The sequence below is a fragment of the Manis pentadactyla genome, chromosome 6 (assembly GCF_030020395.1).
Source record: "Manis pentadactyla isolate mManPen7 chromosome 6, mManPen7.hap1, whole genome shotgun sequence".
Classification (NCBI taxonomy): domain Eukaryota; kingdom Metazoa; phylum Chordata; class Mammalia; order Pholidota; family Manidae; genus Manis; species Manis pentadactyla.
This window is the reverse complement of record NC_080024.1, coordinates 103,383,057-103,408,320: the sequence shown is the minus strand read 5'-3', so window position 1 is coordinate 103,408,320 and position 25,264 is coordinate 103,383,057. Positions and strand designations below refer to the sequence as shown.

Genomic DNA, 25,264 nt, shown 5'->3' with positions numbered 1-25,264 from the left:
TGCCCTTATCCCTCCCTTCCCTCCCATCCTCCCCAGTCCCTTTCCCTTTGATAACTATTAGTCCATTCTTGGGTTCTGTGATTCTGCTGCTGTTTTATTCCTTCAGTTTTCCTTTGTTCTTATACTCCACATATGAGTGAAATCATTTGGTACTTGTCTTTCTCCGCCTGGCTTATTTCACTTAGCATAATACCCTCTAAGAAGCTCTGATTCTTAAACATCAATCTGAGCAGCCAGGTTGGGGAACCACTGGAACTGAGTAATTGCCCCAAAGAAAGGCCTCCATCTAGTAGCACAGGATCAGAATTAAAATCCTCTTTGTGGATCATAGCTAATTCTTGAATTGGTGCTAATATTTTACTGAGTATCTGTAGTGTATCAGTCCCTGAAACAAAATAATACTCTGTAACTACATAGTTTTAAGAGCATATTGTGTATGCACTATGGATTTTAAAATATTTTATGATGAAAAAGAGGAATGGAGAAAATGAAGAATCTGGAAATTATACGTGACCCTGTCCACTGGCATCAGCAAGTAAAATGTATGTCAGTCTAGAATCCAGCGTCTGTCCCATTAGGTTGTGGCGCTTATGGTAAGAACTTCTAGGTTTCTGGAGTGTTCTGAAACAGAAAACCTTCTGACAGTTATGTTTTGACACTTATTTACATTTTGTAGGTTTGATTTGGTATACATTAGAAACAATTTCAATCAAGAAAAAAGGTGATAGAAAATTCAGTGGTGGATATTAGGGACTTTTAAACCTTCTACTTGCATTCTTAAAATAATGTAGAATAATATAATTTTCCTTGTGGATGCTGCTTTCTTTTTTGGCCTTTGTTTCAATTTTAGTGAATAGATTTGATGCCAGTAATCATAACTTCTAATTTAAAATGGCAAAAACTGGAGCAGCTAGACACTAAAGATTCATTGTAATCTGTTTTACAGCAGATTTTTACCTTGGGCACAAAAAATATAAGCTGTTCTGCATGGTGATGACATAGAGAGGATTGAACTAGGACATTCAAATCAACTAATGTAGAAAATATTACTCAAGTTGGAATTACTATTATTACTCAAGTAATATAAGGATATCATCAGTGAGTCCATTATAAACCATAGTCCTATTTAAACCTAGGTCTCACTAAGGAGGCAAACCCTTCAAGGTGGTAGAAACATAAGAACATATTCCGTGCAGCTTAATAAGAAATATGGCAAATAATCATTTAAAATACAAGAATTTCCACACTGGATCAAATCTGTGGTCTATGCAACTCCACATGCCATCTCCAAAAATGATACATTAGAAACAAATATGGATGAAACAAATATGGTTGAAATATGGCTGTGTTGTTCAGTGTTAGATTTAAAATTTGTGTTGTTTAGTTCCTTTAGTAATTGATCATGAATTTAAAAATTTGCCATTTTATACTTTATTTGTTTCTAGCTTGTACTAGTTTTTCTGGAGAATTGCATATAGGTTTCCTGCCTTCTGGATGTTTTAAACATCACACTTTAAAGTTATAAGAATCTTCCCAGTCTACCATTACAGGGTTTAGATTTTCAGTTGCATATGAAAATTACTCTTTTCATGAAATTACACATTTCTGTTACAAACTAAAAAGACTCTAACCCAATTTTTAAAAGATTTACATTTATGACTACATGTTATCTTTTCTATCTCATTGATTATTGTATGTTTACCTTCTGGGGATCTGCGAAATTTCTCATCAAGTAAATTTACTAGAATTGTTCATCGCTTCTTGAGGTATAAATTTTTCTTTTTGTATCACTAATTCAGTGCTTTGTATGTGTAGATCATCAAATGCTTCAATTCTTGAAATACGGACCTAATCAGTAGTTCTTGGGATTTCATTTACGATTCTACTTCTTAGAAATGATTAAACTCATTGGTCATCTTCCAGTTCTGTCACAGTAGCTATTGTATGATGTTACACATTCCAACTAAATGTTGAGCTTAACATTTTTACCTTTGTTTAAAAGTTAATGAAGTAGCCTAGATGAATTGGATTGATAGTCTACTGATGATGGATAGATAAATAAGTAGATGCTTTTGGGAGTTTCGATGCTTAAAAAGTTTTGTTAGGGCATTTGTGAAAAAACTCTTTTACTCATAACTGAGCAAAAGCTAAACTTAATTTAGAAAAGCGAAATTTTAATGTCAGTTTGATCATTTAAAAAATTTTGATAAATAATTTTACCATAAAAAATTAAACAAGTCATTTAAATCCATAACATGTAAATAAAATTCATAAATGAGAGTTACTTCAAAATTCCTGGTTTTTGTTTTTGGGAAAAAAGGCAGATAATTTTAGAGAGTAAACTGAATATTGTTATTCTTAGTAATCTTGTATTTAAGTATCACTTGGAATATCTTTAAGAATAACATATTTGGAGATAGGGCAGAACGAAGTATAAGTATTGTCATAGATATTTTTCTTATTTTAAATATTTAATTTCCCAAGTAACTATATTAATTGCATTTCTTCCCTAACAGAATTGTAGATATTTGATAAATAAGTGGCCAAGTAAATACATTCAGTGTTCTCCAAATATTATTTTCATGGCTATATGAGAAAAATAAATAATCAGTGTATTATTGACATGCTAATTTTCTGTTTTATTGTATTGAGGTAAACTGATCTCCTAAAATAATGCAGAATACTAGAATAAATTTTTTGCATCATATTTTTTCTTTTAACTGATTCCTTTGAAGTGGGGGAACTATTAAAGAATTTTCAGTAAATATATTTTTATATGATATTTTCTGTGAGACTTAGCTGATTGTTTCTAACTTCAATTTTCACTGGTTAACGAGTATTTTCAAGGTATAAATTTCAGTCTGAGTATGCTGGTGGCCGGTGTTTCCACTAGAGAAGTTAACATAAAAATTAAGTAGGGAAAAAAGCAAGGATCATTAATGGTTTATTGGCTCAAATAGTTCACTCTTTCCTTTTGAACTGACCTACTAGGAGAAACCTACTAAGCAGTTTCTCCTTTTTCTTTTTTCCTTCTATTTTTTGCATTCTGTTAAGAGTGAGAGGTAGAATTCAGTTGTCGATTGTAATCCCACTTAAATTAGAATAATGAAAGGTTTGGCGAAATAAAAGAGGTTGAATACAAGTAGGGCCTACAGATTTGCATAGAAAATTCTTCATGGGCTATAATTTAATCAGAGTTTATATAATCTTAATATATAGGTTGGTTAATGCTAGTTCATTTAAATTTACCTGAGGAATAAATTTTTTAGAATTTTTGTTTGGTAAAGGTACATTAGAATTTGAATGGAAAACACTGTTTAGGGACAATACTTACAGTGCATATGTCATCTTATTTTTGCTTTGAAAATTTTCAGACTTTTGAAGTTTATAGTGGGTGTCCATATAACAACCACCTAGTTTTACTATGTGCAATCACTATACTTGATTTATCATGTATAAGCCATCAATCATCTAAATTTTTTGATGTATGTCAGACTTCTTAAATAATTAAATATGCATATCTAACTATAGTTCAATATTTGTTTGCCCTTTTTTTCTTTCTTAGCTAACATGCAATGACATGTAAAAATATATTTTTTAAGATGTTATTTGCTTTTTATTTTTTTCATTTCCTCATGAACATACAGTATCATTTATTAGAGGCTACATGTGTGACATTACAACAGATTGGATGTATAGATATATATGAGATTCCATCTGTCTTTAATTCCGACAGTAAAGGTATTTGCAAGAAATGGAACATAATGCCACTTTTCTCACAATCTTTCTGTTTTAGAAAGTAGACATTTTTTGTAAAAATGTTTATATTAACAAGTGTTTATTATTAAATGAATAAATATTTTGTAACATTTAACTCTTAATATAGTGTATACAACCTACATAAACAGAAGATCTTGAGACCAAAGAGTTTGAGAACTTCTCTTTGTGGAAGACATCTAGTGCCTATGAACATTACTGCTGATAGGTGTGGCTACTTAATTACTTATTTCCTTGACATGCTCAATGTATATTTCACTTCAAATATGACTACTTGCAAAAAAAACAAAAAACTATTATTTTTAGGCAAAGGGGATTTAACCCAATAGTGAAGTATTGAAGTCGAGTGGATTTTAGTTAAACCTCTAAGATACAAAGCATGTTTACTTTGGAGACATGGGAATGTAAATAATCCTTTAATGTATGCACAGGTTGAGTCTGAGGCATTGAATAGAAAACCATAACTTACATGACACATTTAAAAAATATTATCAGTGTGACAATACAAGCATTAAAATCTACGTGGTGGCACATGAGTGGCTTACCCAAACGTTAGCTAAGAACAAATCCCTAATTTTCAAAAGAAAATAAAATAGGGATGAACTAGGGTTCCTAGAGGGAAAAGAATTTTTGAAAATTAGTTTTCGAAAATTCAGAAATGTGAGTAGGCAGATTAATATTGACATTATACTAAGCTACACAATTTTATTCTTAATTCTTATTTTATTCTTAAAAATGCATCTTAGATACTGTTGCCAAATTAATATTTGAGTATATCTTGCTATTAGATAAGGCAAATTGAGAACACTGACATTTCAGCATAGCTGTGGTGAAAGCAGTCCCTTCCAGCCTTTCAAATGTATCTCAAGTATAAGATAATAATGTTGATGATTTTAACCTGCCATGTGTAATTTTTTTTTGTATTGCTGTATAAAAATCCTGAACAGCTAACATTTAAATAATCATTGCTGTTTGGGAATGATGCTTGAATGAATGATGCTGTGAACATGTTTGCTAATATATACCATATTAAAATTCTAAATGATACAGCTATTTAACATATCTTATGTTCAATAATTGGTATTTGAAAATAAGTATGTTTTCTTTCTGAGTACCTTTTGGAAAAAGTGCATTCAATATACTTTCCAGTCATACTTTCTTAATTTGTACTTAAAAATATCATCAGGAGAGAGTTAAACTCGTTCTCCAACCAAAAGTCTAATGAATCTGACTTTTCCTTTCCACCATTTTGGTTTGCATATCTACTTACCACCAGTGTTTCTCTGTGAACTTGCTACTTAGTGTATCAAAAACCAGTGTTAAGGAAATTCTCTAAAAGGTCCAGCAGTTCCTCAGAGTCTGAATGATCCCAGCATTCTGTAAATCTGCTTCTTCCAGTGTGAGTGTTTCATCTAGCAATTGAAGAAAAGGAAGAGCTCTCGCCAGGGCAAAGGGAGGACTTCTTTGACATCCTGGGTATTTTTTGATGAAGCGTTTGATGGGACTTTTCCTATGAGAAATGTTAAATTTTTGGGCAGTCCTTTCCCTGTTGCTCAGCAGATCTGTATATTAATAATGGGTTCCAGGTTGTTTTGTGGGACAATAGACAATTTTATTCTCAACTTCAATACTCTTCACTTTAGGAACAATTTTCTGTGTGGCACTTCCCGGCCTGTGACCTGTCCCGAGAAGGGCAGGAATAGACAGGCTTTGTTGACATACACACTTCAATTTTTTGTCTTTGACTTTAACAATCACCTCCTCTTTATTGAAAATTCCCTGTAATTCTAAAGGTAACTCCCCTTTTTTGATGGAGTTAAGACACTGCTGACTTGCACCATCAGAATAACTTCTGAAGTCATCGTTGACCGTGAATCCATTTCCCATAACTTTTTACTTCCATCTACTGCTTCTTCTGTTCAGTGGGAGACAAGCATTTGGCACCAGCCTTCAGAGCTGCCTCAAAGAGCAACAACGTATTTGTAATTTGTGGATTATCACTGAGAGGTTGGTTGTCAGATTCAGTTTCACAAACCCATTCCTCTTTTACACTTTCAAGATTATCTGCTTCTTTCATTCCCTTTGCCTTACTCTGGGCGTGGCCGCAGGAGGGGGCGGGCTTCGTGCTCAACTCGATTAGCGGCCAAGTCGCCCCGGCCACTGGGGTGGAGCCCCTCGGACGTGGGCACCGCCCACCTCCAGACCCCCTCAAACTGCAGCCGCAGTTGGGACCCGGCCTGACAGGTACAAGTCTTAAATGCATTATCTGGTAAGTTTTGAGAGTGCATACCTCTGTGTAACTTAAAACCCTCTATGAAGATAAAGATTGTTACCATCGCCTTGAAGTTCCCCTGTGTCCCTTATCAGTTCCCACCCCAATTCCCCAGAAGCAACAACTCTTTTGATAATTTTTTCCCACAGATTAGTTTTGCTAGTTCTTAAACTTCATATAAATCAAATCATGCAATAAGCACATTTAAATTCTTTTAACAAATTTATAGGTTCTCAATTTGAAGCAACATTTACTGATTCCTATAAAGGCTGGTAGTACAAAAAATGCATTTGAACAAATTTTAAAGTGTTTAGAAGTGTTAATTTAATCCTTAAAGAAACAGCATTTTCTGAGGTTTATCAAGGTTGAGTTTTAATCTAGGCTGGGCATGGCAGATAAATTTCAACTCCCACTGTAGGACTTTACTGGAGCTCTGGGTTAAGGATTCTGAGGCTGGGTGTGGGTGCCTAAATTGATATCATTGAGTGGTGCATGCCATTGTCCCAGAAGATGAGGAATAGTGACACGAGTCACTCATTAGCTGTTCCTGAGAAATAGTCGACAACTAACATGTGTTTCCTGACTTTAATACTACAGTTTTGTTTCACTGGGCCCTCTGTTTTCTAGAACTCAACTTCAGTGAGTACATGCCAGTAATCATATATTGAGTATTATATAGAAATTAAAGGAGCTCTACTACCTTTGGTTTTAGTAACTGTATGCATGTACTACTTGAGTTATTTAGAGATAAGTATTTGATTGCTGTATATTTCTGAATAGGGAGTGGGTGGAGCTTAAAATGCAGAGAAAGCAAAATGTGATGAGTGTTCTTATTTACTTGTTTAATCCATACTTGTGTTTCTTTGCTTCCTTTCCTCATGGAATTTAAGAACAGTTCCTTGTCAGATATCTCAGATCATAATTAATGTAAAAAAAACCCAGTCATCTAGAGAATATGTGAAGCTTTAGATCTTTAGTTTCTACAAACTAATAGAATGTTAATTTTTGTTAACATCCAAATAAAACATCAGAACTTGACAGGTCAAGAGGAATGTACTATTTATTATTCTTTCAAGTGATTTAAGTTTTTAAAAATATAATAGCTTTTTTTTTTTGCTTGCCAAGAAGGAGTAAATATCTCTTCTTTGGGCCAATTTCCACCTCTTTAAAATAATTTCAGTCTCCATAGGACGCCTAATACTGTCATTGGAAATGGTTCTTTCTGTGAAAGAACACCAGTGAGTTCTGTTACACTTTGTCCCTCATTATGTGTCATTTTACTCAGCAGGGGTGCAGGAGTGCACTTCACTGTGCTGTCCCAAGGGCTGTCCTCATGGAAATGAGGAATGATGGGGGTCCAGGATTGATAAATCGCAGCTCAAACTTTGTGATATATATAAATATCATATATATATTTGTTTGTTTTATTTTTTAAACTGGCACATTTGCCCCCTGCCATCTGTACGAAGTTGACCTGTGGGCCTGGCAGCCCAAGGCTGGGCACTGAAGCCTGCCTTCCCCAGCTTGTTCTATGCCAAGGCCTCACACCAGTGCCAGGGTCTTGTAGGGGCCAGCTCTCACCCTCACCCCTCCTGCTAGTCTCCAGAAAGCCTGGAGCCCTGTCCAACTGAGGGACAGGTCTCTGGGCTGTTGTATCTTTGAGCACCCATCAAAAATGCCTTGAAGACTAACTCATAAACACATTTCTAATAATATTTTATTGTCTTTCATAATTAAAATACTGAAGAGAATACCCAATAAAAGATACTACGGAACAAAATGTGAACCATGGGGAGATAAGCCAGAATTGTTAGGAGTGTTTGTGTTGAGTTTCAGTCTGAATACATAAATGGCACTTTAAGTGTATGTATTACTCTGTATAATTTAAATCTGATCCCTAGGACTTTATAATAAATGAGATCTCAACTTACTGAAATATATCATTTTCAAGAATATATTCTGTTAATAGTATATTCTCATAGAATGATGGCAGTTGAATTATTCCACCTTCTATTTCTTCTCTGGGGATGTTAGTTCCTATAGGATCATTTATTGGGAGATCTTGAGGGTTGTAACACAGCTTACTCTTGAACAACAGGGATTTGAACTGCACAGGTCCACTTATATGCAGAACTTTTTCAATATATACATTAGAAAATTTTTTGGAGATTTGCGACAATTTGAAGAAACTTTTTTCTCCAGCTAACATTACTCTGAAAATATAGCACATGATATATATTACATACAGAATATGTGTTAGCTGTTTATGTTATTGGTAAGGCTTCCAGTCAGCAGTGGGCTATTTAGTTTTGGGGGAGTCAAAAGTTACAGGTGGGTTTTCAACTGTATGGGGTGGGGCAGACGAACTCCCCTACCCTCCAATGTGTCAGGGGTTAACTATTTCACTATCAGTAACTGGCTTAAATATGTGCTGACAGTTTTTCTTCTTTCAAGTGAGAAAATAATGTTCTGCTATTCTGTTTTTTCTTCTTTGAAGCTAAAAATAAGTCCTTAATATTACTTTAATTTTTTTCCCTTTGTCCTCAACCTCACCCTCTAGATTTCTTGAACTGTTTTCGTGGAGCATCCTTTTAGCTTTGTTTTTTCCCAGACACTTTTAGAAAGCAGCCCATTAGAAGTCTTTATCCTTCAGAGATACATTTTGAAATATTTGTAGATAAAACTATACTTCTGGGATTTGTTTTAAAATAATTGAGGGTGATAAGGGAAGTGGGTTGGGTAAGGATTGGCCAAGAATTAATCATCGTGGAAGCTGGATAATAATTGTATAGTGGTTTCATTTTATTGTTCCCTCTGCTTCTGTATGTGTTTGAAATTTTACATGAAAAGAAATCCATATAGGATTTCCAAAATAGGATCCATACGGAGATTTAAATTGGGTGATATGTAATGTAAGTTTGCTTTCTACTTTAAGAAATAATATATATTGTGTGAGATAGTCATACTTTTCACTTTTGAACAAGGTAACTTTGCTACATACAAATTTAAATTTTAAGTGGCCTTTCTTGTTATGGTAAGATAAAGGTATATTTACTGATAGTGAGCACAGTCGATCTATTGTTGCAACTGAAGCTTGTTCTTTCCTGAAGCAGGTTCAGTTGAATGACTCTACTGATAGTTCTTTTTGTTTCAGGTAGTCCAGCAGCCTTCTGGAGGCATTTCAAAACAAGTGACCACACTTTCCCATTCCTCAGCATTGACCATTCAGAAATCTGGACAGAAGAATGTGCCAGTGAGCACTGTGATACCTACCAGTCAGTTTCCTCCAGGTAGATGCTGGCCTGTGCTGCTCCATTTAACTGGGTTTGGAACACACTGGTGTTCTGTCCTCTCTTTTTTATTTTGTTACAAAATAAGAGAAATCTGTTCTTAGGACAAGATAGTTTGAGTTGGGACCTATCAGAAAAGACTGAAAGATCATTTGTTACATTCTGTTGACATACATAGTCACTTTTTAGGGGCATATGTTGTTTTAAAATAAAAGAATCAACTACTCATGGTGTTTTACTCTCAGATAGAACAACCTAATAGTACATAAAGTAATTTTTAGCTTATGAAATTTGTTATAGCTTTATTTCTTTTTAAAATGTAGTTCTTTCTCCAAGTTTGGAATCAGTCTTACACAGAAAAGTTAGAGGATTCATGTATTATTAACATATGTTTCACATTTTCTATATAATATTTTTATAATGCAATGGTGATTTGTAGATGATATAAAAAGAAATGGCGGTGGTGGGGTCTTGATTTCTTATGAAATAAGAATAAATGCAGGGAATAAATTCATTGTCATGTTTGAATTTAAACATGGTTCTAGGGCAGATTGAAGTTTTTGTTGATTATTCTATATATATATATTTAGTTATTTTATATATGTGTGTGTGTGTGTGTGTGTGTGTGTGTATATATATATATATACATATTAAAAGCTGTTTCCGAAATTTTTCCTAATGTGGTGTGATTACTTTCTGTTTTTAAACTCTACTCTTTTCTTTCTTTGTTTTTATAGCTTCCATTCTAAAGCAAATTACCCTGCCAGGAAATAAAATTCTGTCACTTCAAGCATCTCCTATTCAGAACAATAAAATAAAAGAGAATGGAACAATATCCTTCAGGTAAAGAAAATAAATAGTTAAAATGTGGTCTGGTTTAAGGAAGTGATTTTTTATCAAATCAAAAAGAGATGGCTGAGTAATGCTTATATAAAATAAATATATTGATGCCTTTCAAAAAAGCTAACTGTACTTAAGTAACAGTAAAGTGTACACATCTTAAGGGTATAGCTCAGTGAATTCTGACAAACATACATACCTGAGCAATCATAATCTATGTCAGGATACTGAACATATCCATCATCTTTATGCTCCTTTCAAATCAATTACCCCAAGCCCCACCTCCAACAGCCACTGTTCTTGTGTCTATCATCATAGATCATTTTGTTTATTCTTGAATTTCATGTAAATGGAAAATTAGATGATCTACTCTTTTGCATCTGACTTTTTTCACTCAGCATGTTTTTGAGATTCATGCACATCATTTTGAATGTTAGATTGTTCTTTTTTATTGTTGAGGAATATATTTGTTGTGTGAATGTAAATTTGTTTATCCTTTTTCCCACTGATGGGCATTGGGTTGTTTCTAGTTTTTGGCGATTATATTTAAAGCTGTTGTGTACATTTACATACAGATTTTTCTGTGAACATAAATTTTCATTTCTATGTATTAAAAATCTAGGAGTATGATTGCTGGGTCATTTGGTAAGTGTGTTTTTTAAGTGTTTAAGAAGCTATCAAACTGTTCACCAACGGGATTGTATGTACCATTTTGCATTCCCATCAGCAAAGATGAAAGTTCTAGTTGCTCTCCACTTTGTCAGCTCTTGAGTATTGTCAGTTCTTTTGATTTGTACCATTCTAATAAGTGTATAGTGGTTATTATTATTGTGGTTTTAATATGCATTTTCCCTATGACCAAAGATTTTGATCATCATTCTTATGATTATTTGATATCCATGTATCTTCTTTGGTGAAGCATATGTCAAATCTTTTGCCCATTTTTCCTGACTGAGTTGTTTATTTTCTTATGGTTGAGTTTTAAGAGTTCTTCTCCAAGTCATTTGCCACATAAGTGATTTGGAAATATTTTCTTTGTAGTGTATTTTATTATTCTCTTACCAGTGTCTTTCACAGAGCAAAAAATTAAAAAATTTTTTTTATTAAGGTATTATTGATATACACTCTTATGAAGGTTTCACATGAAAAAACAATGTGGTTACTACAGTTATCCATGTCCCCACCCATACCCCATTGCAGTCACTGTCCATCAGTATAGTAAGAGGGGACAGATACACTATTTGCCTTCTCTGTGCTACCTTGTTTTCCCCGTGAGCCCTCACACCATGTGTGACCCCTCAATCCCCATCTCCCTCCCTCCCAACCGCCCTCCCACACTCCTCCCCTTTGGTAACTACTAGTCCCTTCTTGGAGTCTGTGATTCTGCTGCTGTTGTGTTCCTTCAGTTTTGCTTTGTTTTTATACTCTACAAATGAGGGAAATCATTTGGCACTTGTCTTTCTCCTCCTGGCTTTTTTCACTGAGCATAATATCCTCTAGCTCCATCCATGTTGTTGCAAATGGTAGGATTTGTTTCTTTTTTATGGCTGAATAGTATTCCGTTGTATATATGTACCACTTCTTCTTTATACATTCACCTACTGATGGACACTTAGATTGCTCCATATCTTGGCTATTATAAATAGTGCTGCTATAAACATAGGGATGCATATGTCTTTTTGAATCTGAGAAGTTGTATTCTTTGGGTAAATTGCAAGGAGTGGGACTCCTGGGTCAAATGGTATTTCTACTTTTAGTTTTTTTGAGAAACCTCCATACTGCTTTCTACAATGGTTGAACTAGCTTACATTCCCACCAGCAGTGTAGGAGGGTTCCATCTTTCTCTGCATCCTCACCAGCATTTGTTGTTTTTAGTCTTTTCGATACTGGCCATCCTTACTGGTGTGAGGTGATATCTCATTGTGGTTTTAATTTGCATTTTCCTTATGATTAGCTGTGTGGAGCATCTTTTCACGTGTGTGTTGGCCATCTGAATTTCTTCTTTGGAGAACTGTCTCTTCATATACTCTGTACATTTTTTAATTGGGTTTTTTGCTTTTTGGGTGTTGAGGCGTGTGAGTTCTTTATATATTTTGGATGTTAACCACTTGTCAGATATGTTGTTTACAAATATATTCTCCCATACTTTAGGATGCCTTTTTGTTCTTTTGATGGTGTCCTTTGCCATACAGAAGCTTTTTAATTTGATGTAGTCCATGTGTTCATTTTTGCTTTTGTTTCCCTTGCTCGAGGAGATGTGTTCAGGAAGAAATTGCTCATGTTTATATTCAGGAGATTTTTGCCTGTGTTGTCTTCTAAGAGTTTTATGGTTTCATGACTTACATTCAGGTCTTTGACCCATTTCTAGTTTAATTTTATGTATGGGGTTAAACAATAAGCTAGTTTCATTCTCTTGCATGTAACTGTCCAGTTTTGCCAACAGCGGTTTTTGAAGAGGCTGTCATTTTCCCATGGTATGTCCATGGCTCCTTTATTGAATATTAATTGACCATATATGCTTGGGTTTATATCTGGGCTCTCTAGTTTGTCCCATAGGTCTATGGTTCTGTTCTTGTGCTAGTACCAAATTGTCTTGATTACTGTGGCTTTGTAGTAGAGCTTGAAGTTGAGGAGCATAATCCCTCCAGCTTTATTCTTCCTTCTCAGGATTGCTTTGGCTATTCGGGGGTCTTTTGTCATTCCATATGAATTTTAGAACTATTTGCTCTAATTCATTGAAGAATGCTGTTGGTATTTTGATAGGAATTGCACTGAATATGTAGATTGCTTTAGGCAGGATGGCCATTTTGACAGTATTAATTCTTTCTAGCCAAGAGCATGGGATGAATTTCCATTTTTTAGTGTCCTCTTTAATTTCTCTTAAGAGTTATCTTGCAGTTTTCAGTGTGTAGGTCTTTCACTTCCTTGGTTAGGTTTATTCCTAAGTATTTTATTCTTTTTGATGCAATTGTGAATGGAATTGTTTTCCTGATTTCTCTTTGTGCTTGTTCATTGTTAGTGTATAGGAATGCAGTAGATTTCTGTGTGTTAATTTTGTATCCCGCAGCTTTGCTGAATTCAGATATTAGATCTAGTAGTTTTGGAGTGGATTCTTTAGGGTTTTTTATGTACAATATCATGTCATCTGCAAACAGTGACAGTTTGACTTCTTCCTTACAAATCTGGATGCCTTTTATTTCTTTGTGTTGCCTGATTGCCATGGCTAGGACCTCCAGTACTATGTTGAATAAAAGCGGGAAGAGTGGGTCTTGTTCCCGATCTTAAGGGAAAAGCTTTCAGCTTCTCCCTGTTAAGTATGATGTTGGCTGTGGGTTTGTCATATACGGTCTTTATTATGTTGAGGTACTTGACCTCTGTGCCCATTTTGTTAAGAGTTTTTATCATGAATGGATGTTGAATTTTGTTGAATGCTTTTTCAGCATCTGTGGAGATGATCATGTGGTTTTTGTCCTTCTTTTTGTTGCTTTGGTGGATGATGTTGATGGATTTTCGAATGTTGTACCATCGTCGCATCCCTTAGATGAATCCCACTTAATCATGGTGTATGATCCTCTTGATGTATTTTTGAATTTGGTTTGCTAATATTTTGTTGAGTATTTTTGCATCTTTGTTCATCAGGGATATTGGTCTGTAGTTTTCTTTTTTTGTGGTGTCTTTATCTGGTTTTGGTATTAGAGTGATTCTGGCCTCATAGAATGAGTTTGGAAGTATTCCCTCCTCTTCTATTTTTTGGAAAACTTTAAGGAGAATGGATGGGTATTAGGTCTTCACTAAGTGTTTGATAAAATTCAGCGGTGAAGCCATTTGGTCCAGGGATTTTGTTCTTAGGTAGGTTTTTGATTACCAGTTCAATTTCGTTGCTGGTAATTGATCTGTTCAGATTTTCTCTTTCTCCTTTTGTCAGCCTTAGAAGGTTGTATTTTTCTAGATAGTTGTCCAGTTCTTCTAGGTTATCCAGTTTGTTAGCGTATAGATTTTCATAGTATTCTCTAACAATTCGTTGTATTTCTGTGGTGTCCATAGTGATCTTTCCTTTCTCATTTCTGATTCTGTTTGTGTGTGTAGATTCTCTTTTTCTCTTAATCAGTCTGGCTAGGGGTTTATCTATTTTGTTTATTTTCTGAAAAAACCAGCTCTTGATTTCATTATTCTCTGATCTTTATTATGTCCCCACTTCTCCTGACTTTGGGCCTCATTTGTTCTTCTTTTTCCATTTTCAATAATTGTGAATTTTGACTATTCATTTGGGATTGTTCTTCCTGTTTTAAATAGGCCTGGATTGCTGTATACTTTCCTCTTAGAATTGCTTTCCCTGTGTCCCACAGAAGTTGTGGCGTTGTGGCGTTATTTTCATTTGTCTCCGTATATTGCTTGATCTCTGTTTTAATTTGGTCATTGATCCATTGATTATTTAGGAGCATGTTGTTAAGCTTCCATGTTTGTGAGCCTTTTGTTTTCTTTGTATAATTTATTTCTAGTTTTATACCTTTGTGATCTGAGAAATTGGTTGCTAGAATTTCAATCTTTTTTAATTTAGTGAGGCTCTTTTTGTGGCCTAGTATGTGGTCTATTCTGGAAAATGTTCCATGTGCACTCTAGAAGAGTGTGTATCCTGCTGCTTTTGGGTGTAGAGTTCTGTAGATGTCTGTTAGGTCCATTTGTTCTAATGTATTGTTCAACTCTTCTCTTCTTCATCAGGTATAGGTGGTCTGTTCTGCAGCCTTCAGATCATTTTCAGAGTTAGTTTTTTTTTCTGTAGTTGCTTCCTTGGTGTGTGTGTGTGTGTGTGTGTGTGTGGGAGGAGTTTCCACCTTGCTTTCCTTCCCTGCTGTCTTTTTCCCCCCTGTAATGTAATTATTCATAGATACAAAATTTCACTCTGTACTTTGCTGTTTCCCATGGAGTTTGATATGTTGTACTTTCATTTTCATTTGTATGTAAGTATTTTCTATTCCCTTGTGATTTGTTTGATTCATTGGTTATTTAAGAGTGTGTTATCTAATTGCCACGAATTTGTTAATTTAGCAGTTTTACTTCAGTTGTTGATTTCTAACTTCATTCTTTTGTGGTCAGAGGAGATACTTTATGTGTTAACTTTTAAATCTATTGGATCTCATTTTTGGCCTAACGTATAGTCTATCCTGGAAAATATCCCATTTGTACTTATACATATACTCATGTTTGGATAGCATGTTTTATATATGTTATTAGTTGGCTTATTGTGTTTTTGTTTGTTGTATAGATGACATTAGTGTCTTCATTCAAGAATGACAGACAAGGCTCCCCACTGCAGCTTTCCTTAAGGGGTTATGCTAATGGATTAACCAACACTTTGATTACTTTTACTCTACATGTTGCTAATCCATTTAACCAATACTTATTATCTACTTTGTACTAGTCATTGTGTTTGGTGTATGTATAATTATGTTATCATTCTTATCTTAATCTATCTTGTCTATCAGGAATGTCATGAGATATTTCTCAATTCTCTGGAAATCAAGAAATCTTCAGTCCTGGATACTCTTTTGACTGATCAGTCTAGAAGCTTATTTAAAAAGTAATACCTTCCAGTACACCAAGTGCTATCTTGAGAAGATAAGTTTTATAATGTCCACTTTTCTGAAGTAGAGACTATCATCATATCCATCTTATAGAGGACATTTAGGTTTAAGACAGAGTCTATTATTTGATCAAAATACACAGACAGGTTGTCGTAGAGGTGGGATCTGAACTAAGACTGCCCTATATTAGTGAGATTCGAAGACTCCTGATAACTTTTCCTTCCTTCCTCTATTATTTCCTAAACATTTTACTCTATATTTTACTTTTATTTTAAAAATTGCCCTCTGTGAATTTTGCAGTAGATATTTAGGGCTGGAAATGAAATCTGAAAAACTGGGTTCAAGTCTTTGCTCTGTCATGCAATACTGTATGATACAATCTTTTGATTGTATTTCTTTCCATCTGTAAAAATGGGGTTTAACTAACTGTTCTACTTACAACCTTCAGACATTGAAAGGATAAAATGATAATATATTTGAATTGAAGGTACTTTGAAAATTGTACCATTAATAGTATAAAGGCAGGATATATGTACCCTTGGAAACCAGCATATGAGAAAAGAAAGTCACACCACTTTACAATTGCACAGACCTCCTCAATTGCAGTTACATGTTAGCAATTTTGAAGAATCACTTTTCTCAGAGAAGTAAAAGCATTTTTGTATTTAAATTTTGTGTGACTACTGTAATGTTTATGTATCTAGAAACAAATCAATCAATTCCAAGCTAATGTTGAATGAAAGGCACCTGTGGGATAAATATGAACCTGGTTTTGTTCCATCAGGGAGATGGTTATACATACCATGTAAGAGAGATGTCTCAGGAATGCCTACCTCTAGGATTCTACCTTAAATGTCCTGGAAGCCACTTTGTCTAGAGGTTGAGAGGCTTGTAACAATCACCACCCACCTCATTGTCTGACTCTGAGATCCGAAGCAACAGTCAGATAAGAGAGCACATAGTCCTGATATTTGGAAGACAGGTCTTTTTTACCACACCTCCCACAAGCTGTGTGCATACTGCTCCAATGTATTTGCTTAAGTGTCTGCTTCCAGGCTGGAGGATGGGGGATGGGTAGCTCTGTCAAACTAACAGCCGAATTTGATAGAAATTAACCACAATTCACCTTCTTCTAAGCCTTCCCCTGGAAGTTGCAAGCCTTCCATAGACTCCACAGTTTCAAAATAGAGCAGACAGATTCCTGATGCTTACTAGTCCTCCATCTTCCCCAAATCCTTCTCCTCAGAGTGTTTTTCATATATTTTTTGCCTGGCTTCTTTGACTTATCTTCTGCAGAGCCTCCATGCTGAATGCCTTGAAGGAGGAATCATAGCATCATGTCAGGTCTGCTGCTTTTGTGCCTCACTTCTTCATAGGACTGTGGCCCATCCCCGAAGTCTCGACAAACTGGGAAGCCTTAAACTACAACGTGTGGTCTCTCTACTCTCATGAGGTCACTTACTGTTCTCGTGGTTTTTCTATTTCTAGTAGCTCTGTTCCCCATGGCTTTTTAGTGTCTTGCTCCATGTCAGTCAGTGCATGCCCAAAGGAAAACAACAGGGAGAAATTGGGGTTCCTTTGGTGAGGCTCTGTTCTCTTGGGAATGTGGCCCCTCAGACCTGGTTCTGCTTGGCACTTCTCTGCCTTCAAACAAACTTTTAAAAATATTTTTTCTGGCTTTATTAGTTTTTCTTGTTAGGATAATTATCTGTGGTAAGTGATAGTCTACAATAGAAGCAGAAGTACTTGTATCAACTCTGTACTTTTTGTGTGTTGCAAATATCTATTGGAGTTAGTGTTTTCAATTCACTTTCTGGTGTATTTTGATGAACAGGAGTCCTTAATTTTAAAGTATAGTTGGCCTTGAACAATTATAGGCATTAGGGCAGTGAAACTCAAAAATCCATGTATAACTTTTGACTCCTCCAAACTTAACTACTAATAGCATACTGTTGACCTGAAGTCCTGCTGATAATATAAACAGTTAACACATATTTTGTGTATATATGATATACTGTATTTTTACACTAAAGTAAGCTAGAGAAAACCAAGTGTTTCTTCAAATTGCCACAAATCTCCAAAAAAACTTTCCAGTATATGTGTTGAAAAAAATCTGTGTTACTGGATCTGCACTGCTCAATTCCCACGTTGTTCAAGGGTCACCTGTAGTTGAATTCAACAATTTCTTTATGAATTTCTTACTGATGTCTTATTCATCATCCTTGGTATCATAAAGATAGTCTCCTTTATAGTCTTCTGAAAGTTTCCACGTTTTCCTTTTTATATTTAAATCTTTGTCAACAGGATTTAATTTTGGTTTTCTTTTTTCCTATGGTATACAGTAAGGATCCTAATTCACTTCTTTCCATATATTATATAATCACTTGTACCAGAAACATTAAGGAAGAGTTTGCTTTTCCTCAATAATCTATAATGTCTCCTACGTCATATATGCTTGGGTCTTTCTGGGCTATCTATTCTTTTAATCTCTATTTTATCTTACTGTTTTGTTTATTTCCCATACCATACTGCTCAATTTACTGTAACTTCAAAATAAATTTTATATCTATTAAGGCATATTCCCTACCTACCTGCTGCTTCTGTTTCCTCTCCTTCCATCACTTTCACAGCCCCACGCTCTGCTGTTCTTGATTTCCTTGGCTGCTTTTGAGATTTTGCTCTTCTATATTAACTTAAGCATCATCTTAAATTCCACTAGAAATCTCAGCTGGAATTTGGATTGGCGCATCTTTGAATTTATAGGTCCATTTCCTACTGCTGATTGTTTTATAATTTTGAGCCCTTTCTGAACATTATTTGTATCTCTATGCATGCCTTCTTAAAATCTTTCAGTAAAGCAATATTATTTTATCTGTACAGGTTGTATACAGTTTGTTGCATTTATCTGATGGATTTATTCCTAGGCACTTTTTTCATTACTGTTATAAATATTTTTAGTATTTGCCTTTTCTGTTCTAATATATATAGAAATGTGGGTTACTTTTTCTTTTATCATATGCCAACCACCTTGTTAATTCTTATTTCTGATAATTTTTAGATTATTTTAGGTTATTTCTGTAGCCAGTGATGTCAGAAGTGATATTAGAATTATGCATTGAGGTTTTTTGGGTTTTTGTTTTTGTTTTTTTTTTACATTCAAGCACTTTAAAAATGTCATTCCATTGTTTTCTGGTATCCATGTATGCCAGATGTTTTGAAGATAAAACAGAGAAGGAAAACTCACCCTGAGTTAAACTGCAGGAAAGCAAGCAATACATTTGGAACTCCAATGATTTCAAATATTGGATGATCAAATATTCAGTATTAAAACTATTATAAAATGACTAAAAATAAAATGTGAAATCACACAATCAAGTAACAATTGTCTATTAAAAAACGAATGGAAAGATTTGAAAAAGAACCAAATAGGACATTTAGAAGTGAAAAATGTAACTGTTGAAATTAAAACCATATTGATTGGGTAAATCAAATTAGATATGAGGGCCTAAACTGAGTTGGTTTTACTCCAGAGAGGATTTGTGAGTGTTTCTTGTAGGAACCAGAGATGTCTATTGATTTGGAACAACTTTCACACTTTTTCAGGGGTACCAGAGCTAACCCAGCGATTTCTCAACTTTAACAGAGACCCAGGAACTAGTGCTAGCCACGGGCATTTGCCCCTTAGGTGGTCCTACCTTAGGAATATGCTCACTGCTTATTTTTATTGGCACCTTTTTTGACAACTTGTGTGCACCCAGCAGTGGAATGAAAATGTCTTATGAAAATCCAAGTACTTACTCCTTAGTTTTTCTAGTCCATTTATTGCCTCAAGGAAAAGTATCTCCATTAGTATTTTCTTTGAGAAATTTCTAGCTTAATTACTTTTGCTTATTTATCTTTTCAGTGCTTATTGCTTTCTACAGTTACATACGTACACACACACACACACACACACACACGCAGGCACAGAGTAATTTTTTTTGTGTGTATTTTCCCCCAGATCTTTCGTTTAACTTGTAACTTTATTTTTAGTGTCTTTTGTTAAATGAAGATTTTAAATCACAATAGTAGATTTATCAGTCTTTTCCTTTATAGCTTTTGAATTTTGCCTTATTCTATTTATTATTCTCTGCTTATTTGTTATTTTACTTACTCTTCTCTATCCTGAGCTCGTAATGATGCGCTCCTGTGTTTTCTTCCAAGAGACCTATACATACACACCTCACATATGCACATACGCCTTTATGTCCTAAATAATTCTTGATTTTATCTTTGTAAATGTCTGAAGCAGAAATATCTCAACAGTAATTACTGAAGAATTCATCATCCTTACCTTTCTGATTTGAAATGCCACTTTTTTCTTACAGCAAATTCTCATTTATCAAGGGTACATTTCTAGAATTTCATTTTACTGCAATGTTTTTATTATCTTTCCATGTTAATATTTTTGCATTTTCAATTATTATACCTTCATTATTTGTTTTTATAGCTGATAGGGTAAATCTTCTCTATTCCTTTTTTCACCAAAGGTACTTGACTTATCTTTCTGTTATTCAGTTATTTGAGTGAAGACTTGTGAAGTCTTTCAAATTTTCAGCCACATTATGTCATGTGTTGAAATGTTATTTAAGAAAAATTATGTTTGTACATATAAATTTTACAATTATCTGGGCCATTCTATGAAAACTTCATACTGAGATTATATGATTAGGTTAACTTGGGAGATAATTGACATTTTTATAATATGAATATCTTCTTGAACCATGGTTATTATATTTGTTAGAATTCAGAAAGGTTGTAGGTAAGAGAAAAGCTGAAAAACAGTGGCATAAACAAGATAGGAAATTATCTCATATTCAGGAAAACCAAAAGCAGGCAGACCTGTGCCGGTGTGGTATTTCCACGGTGTTAGTTTTCTTTTCCCTGTTCCTCTTCTTTGAAACACACTGATCACGTTCCCACTGTATGGCTTTTCAGTATGCTACTCCCTGGACTCTATTCCCAGTCTTTATATGGCTTGGTCCATCTTGTTTCAGTTACCTCCTTAGAGAGTCTTTGCTTGGCCACCAGTGTAAAGCAGCTTTTTCAGGCACATCTGCTGTCTTACCTACAGTTACCCATTTATTTCTGTATCCTTCCTTGTGTTTCTCACTCCTTTAAGTCTCTATGAGAGTTTACAGTAACTTCTGTTCACCATTGTATACCTAAGTGATTAGGACAATGCCTGGTTCATAATAAGCATTCAGATATTTGTTAAAATAGTGATTTTGAAAATGAGAACAGGAATATTTATAATCTTAGCTATTCTTTTAAAGAAAGCTTTCATTTTTGCACTGATACACTTCATTTTTATGTAATAGTTTCTAGTAATTTGGATCATATGTGGATTTATGCCTTTTTTTTTTAGTGATGTCTTTTTTTATTTAAGTTTGTTTTCTTGGATATTGAGTATCAGTATCACCAGTTGTTATGAAAATGAAGATTAAAATAGACCCTTGATGTTGACTCTTATTAAATAAGAAGAGGCAATAGTGTATGACCATTAGATATGGTCTTAACTAGATGAGATTTAATATCATGGAGTGATATCTGCCTATTTTTTCAAAACTACTTGTTTATCTGAAAAAAAATTTCTTTTGGTTTGAGACTTCTTTCAGTAAGAAAATCATTTTCTGTTCTGCTTGTCTGTACACCTGGGATGAAAAGGAAGCTATACACTACTTAAACACCAGAGGGTGCCAGAGATTCATGTTTTATTCTTCATAACTAAGATCAGAAGTGACAAAACAGTACTTCTGCATGTTTATATAATTAACCTTATTTAAACTGACTGGCTACTTGGTGATAATAAACAACTGTCAGTTTTTTAAGATGTGATCATGTTTATATGGTTAAAGTTTTTTTTAAGAGTCATATTTTAGAGAGAAATATTTATGGATGAATAGTGCATATGTATAGATAGATATAGATACAGGTATAGTTAATGAAGATATTTTAACAGCTAAGAGTTAAATCTGATTTTTTAAATTTTGCTTTAGATAATAATATAAATGCAGAACTTTTAGATAATAATGCAGGACAAGGTTACATGCTATTATATAGAGAGTATTACTCCACCAACTTTAATGTTCATATTTTCATACTGCATGAATCAGATTCTCTAGATTAGGTTAAACATTTGCTTCACCTTGTTTCATATGTAATTCATTGTTTCATTAGGTTACTTATTAAGTCTGTCCTCATATGTATAATTGTATGAATTTATATGTATTGATTATATAATATATGATATAATACATGTGATGTGGTTCATTATTCTACATCATGGATAGTCTCTGGCAACAAAAAAACTTCTCATCTTGGAAAGACAAAAGGACAGAAGCAAAGCATCCTTGTGAGCTCTGCCCAAATTAGCTCTACATCTAGGATTAAAATTCAACAAAAAAGTCATCTTGGAGAAGTTGCCTTATGGCAGTTCTTGTTAGATATTAGGGTCTTAAATATTCCCCACAGAGAGATTACATGGATGAAGACTTGTGAAGTCTTTCAAGTTTTCAGCCAGATTTTGGCATGTGTTGAAATGTTATTTAGGAAAAATTATGATTGTGCATGTAAATGCAGAACAAACTGGGAAGGAAAGACATTAGAGGTACTTCCACCACCAAGCAAAGGTACAAATTATGTGGGTAGCAGGTAGAGCAGATCTTATTTCTATGTCATGGGTGATCCTCAAGAAGGGTCAGAGCCAGGAGGCAGTGATGATGTTACTGTGTGATTTATAATACAGATTCCTACAGGATTAATTATTCCTTTGGGAATATATAAATATAGAAAAGGGATGGTAGATACTTTTGAAGTGATTTATAAATAAATACTTTTTAGTATATTATAGATCAGCAATTCTAGAATTACCCATGGAACTAGCTAAAATTCTTGATTCTGGGTCTCATCCAGAATGAAACCTATGGAGACTGGACCAGGGCTTACACTATTTTTAAAATCCTCAGTATTTCTTATGTTCATTAAAGATTTGGGACTGTAAGTATACACCAGCACTTCTCAAAGTGCAGTGTACAGAAAATCGTGTTGAAACTGAGACTCCTTCAGGGGGTTTGTGAAGTCAAAACACTTTTAATCATCGCCACCATCATCATTACCCTGTTATTTGCCCTTTTTGGTATATTATTTGTATTGATGGTTCAAAAGCCATCGTGGTGAAACTGCTGACACCTTAGCATTGATCAGGGAGGGGGCAGCAAACCATGCTAGTAGCCATTTATTCTTTACCTTCACATGTTCACAGTGAATATTTTATGAGGCACTAATAATCTAAGGGAAGAACTTGATCTTCTTAGATTAGAATGTTTTGTTTATACCTCTTAAAGTATCTGACTAGGTAATACATACATTTTGTACAACATTTGAAAGGAACAGAATAATGTACAATCCCCTTCTCCCCTTTTTCCTTGCTTCTTTTTCCTCTGTGCTGCCCAAGTTCCCATCCTGGAGCCAACTGCTGTTAGTAGTTTCTTGTGTATCTTTCTAGATGTAATCTTTCAATACAGATGGTAGTATATGATACATACTATTTTACATTTTTGGTTTTTACAGCTTAGAAGTAATAAATTTTGGAAGTTGTTCTGTATGTATCAGTATACATTCATTGTGATTTGGTATTTTTCACAAAGTTACATTGTGGTGGATATTTAGGTTTCCAGTGTTTCGTACTAGGAAAACAAACCTGCAGTGACTATCATTTCACAGAATTTCTAGGAAGAACAGCTTATTCATTTCAAATTGTCAGATAATGTCAAATTACTCTCCGCAAAGGTTGGATTATACTCTAAGCAACAAAGCTTAATATAATGCATTTCTACATATTGTGGTAAACTTTAAAAAAGATTGCCAATCTTGTAGAATAAAAGTTATATCTTATGTTTCTGAGTAGGGTAGAACATCTTATAAAAGTTATGTCTTATGTTTCTGAGTAGGGTAGAACATCTTATATATGAGTAATTTAAAATTTTCTGTTAACTAAAGATTCATATGCTTTGTCCAGTTTTCCATTGGATTGTAGGTCTTTCCTTAGTTATTTTTAGGAGGTCTTTATATATTAAGGTAACTCCTTTTTTCATGATATGAATTACTTTCTTAATCCTCAGTCTGAGGTGTAGGGACTGTTATTGTCCCCATTTTACTGATGATGCAGGTCTAGAGAGATTAATTCATTTGCTTTATTTCACATAGGTAATAAGTGTTAAGGTTGGGATTTCATGGTAGGCAGATTGACTCAAGCCTCTGCTCTACTTCCCAGTCCATTGTGATAGAGAAACAGCACACTGTTCTGTGCATATAGAAACTCCTCAACTATTTAAGTACGTTTTACATATTACTCTGCTAGAAATGATAGGTGATGGAGATCATTAATATGATCAATAAAATTAGTCTAACTGGAGTTTAAAGGCAAATACTTGGTTGTCAGACAGAACATGCTCTCAGAAGTTTATATTTGTAGCAATTAGACCAATGCGTTAAAAGTATAAAAAAGGGGAATTTCTAAAGTTGTCGTTGAAGTAGGACTTGGATATTCGGATAAGGCTTTGGCAGCTGAAAGGTAATATAAAGCAAGAGGAGTTGAAGACTAGAACAGGAAGTGGGCATTGCCTGAGCAGAGCCAGAATCAGCAGGAGCTGTTTGATAGTAAGTTATGAGAAGAATGCTAAGTGTTAAGACCTCTGAGGCTTTGAGTATGGGGTTGAGTTCTGGGGAACATGAGAGGTTTTTGAGCAGGAAAGTAATGTGATTCCTTCTACTTCAGAATAATTAGTCCAGGGTTATTAGAGATCTTAAGAGCATGTTGAAGAGATTCAAGAAGACAGGCACGAGCAGTGGTTAACTTTATCAAAAGCTGAAGAATTAGATCAGTTTCAGAAGCCAGAATGCAAGGCATTAATGATAATTGGGTTATACTTCTTTAATGTTTGCATGGTAACATGTTCTACCCCACAGAACCTTGAATTGGAAGGCTTTTTCTAGTGAGGCACTATTAAATTTCAATTTGTACATCGTTTAAAATAAAACTGGTTACTGTCCACAATGCCTTCATCAAAATACACTGCATTTGATCAGAAGACTTGAATACGTGATTGGGAGATTCTCACTTTCTTCTCCTTAAAACCAGGCCAGAACACAAATATGCCTCAACATCAAAACCTTTATTGCTGCCTGGCTTGTCTGAGCCTTATTGATTAATAATGCTGCTACGCCGCTGGTGTCTTTGCTTTCCTTCAGTCCCACCTCCTTCCTCTGAGGAAGTTTTAAATGTCTTGGGTGCTATTTATTATGACACCTTTCCTCTTCCCTCAGTAGGGGTCTTCCTGTCCTCCTGCCACCCTCTGTAACCATAGCAACTGACAGCTGTACTGAAGGGAGCTGTGTTCAGCTTAGGGCCAAATAGGAGGGGGGAAGGCAGATGAGAACAAATCTGATTGGGAGGCTAGTTC

The 25,264-nt window shown here is 34.6% G+C and overlaps 1 protein-coding gene and 1 pseudogene across 1 annotated transcript in view; one reads left to right on the top strand and one right to left on the bottom strand.

Moving 5' to 3' along the window:
* TAF4B (TATA-box binding protein associated factor 4b) overlaps positions 1 to 25,264 on the top strand; it is a 117,198-nt gene that overhangs the window by 26,988 nt on the left and 64,946 nt on the right. The window contains exons 8-9 of the mRNA XM_036914257.2: positions 9,204 to 9,339; positions 10,077 to 10,182. Coding sequence (XP_036770152.2) covers positions 9,204 to 9,339; positions 10,077 to 10,182 — 242 coding nt within the window. The remainder of the gene's footprint in view (positions 1 to 9,203; positions 9,340 to 10,076; positions 10,183 to 25,264) is intronic.
* On the bottom strand, positions 3,054 to 9,197 carry LOC130684130 (UBX domain-containing protein 2A-like; annotated as a pseudogene).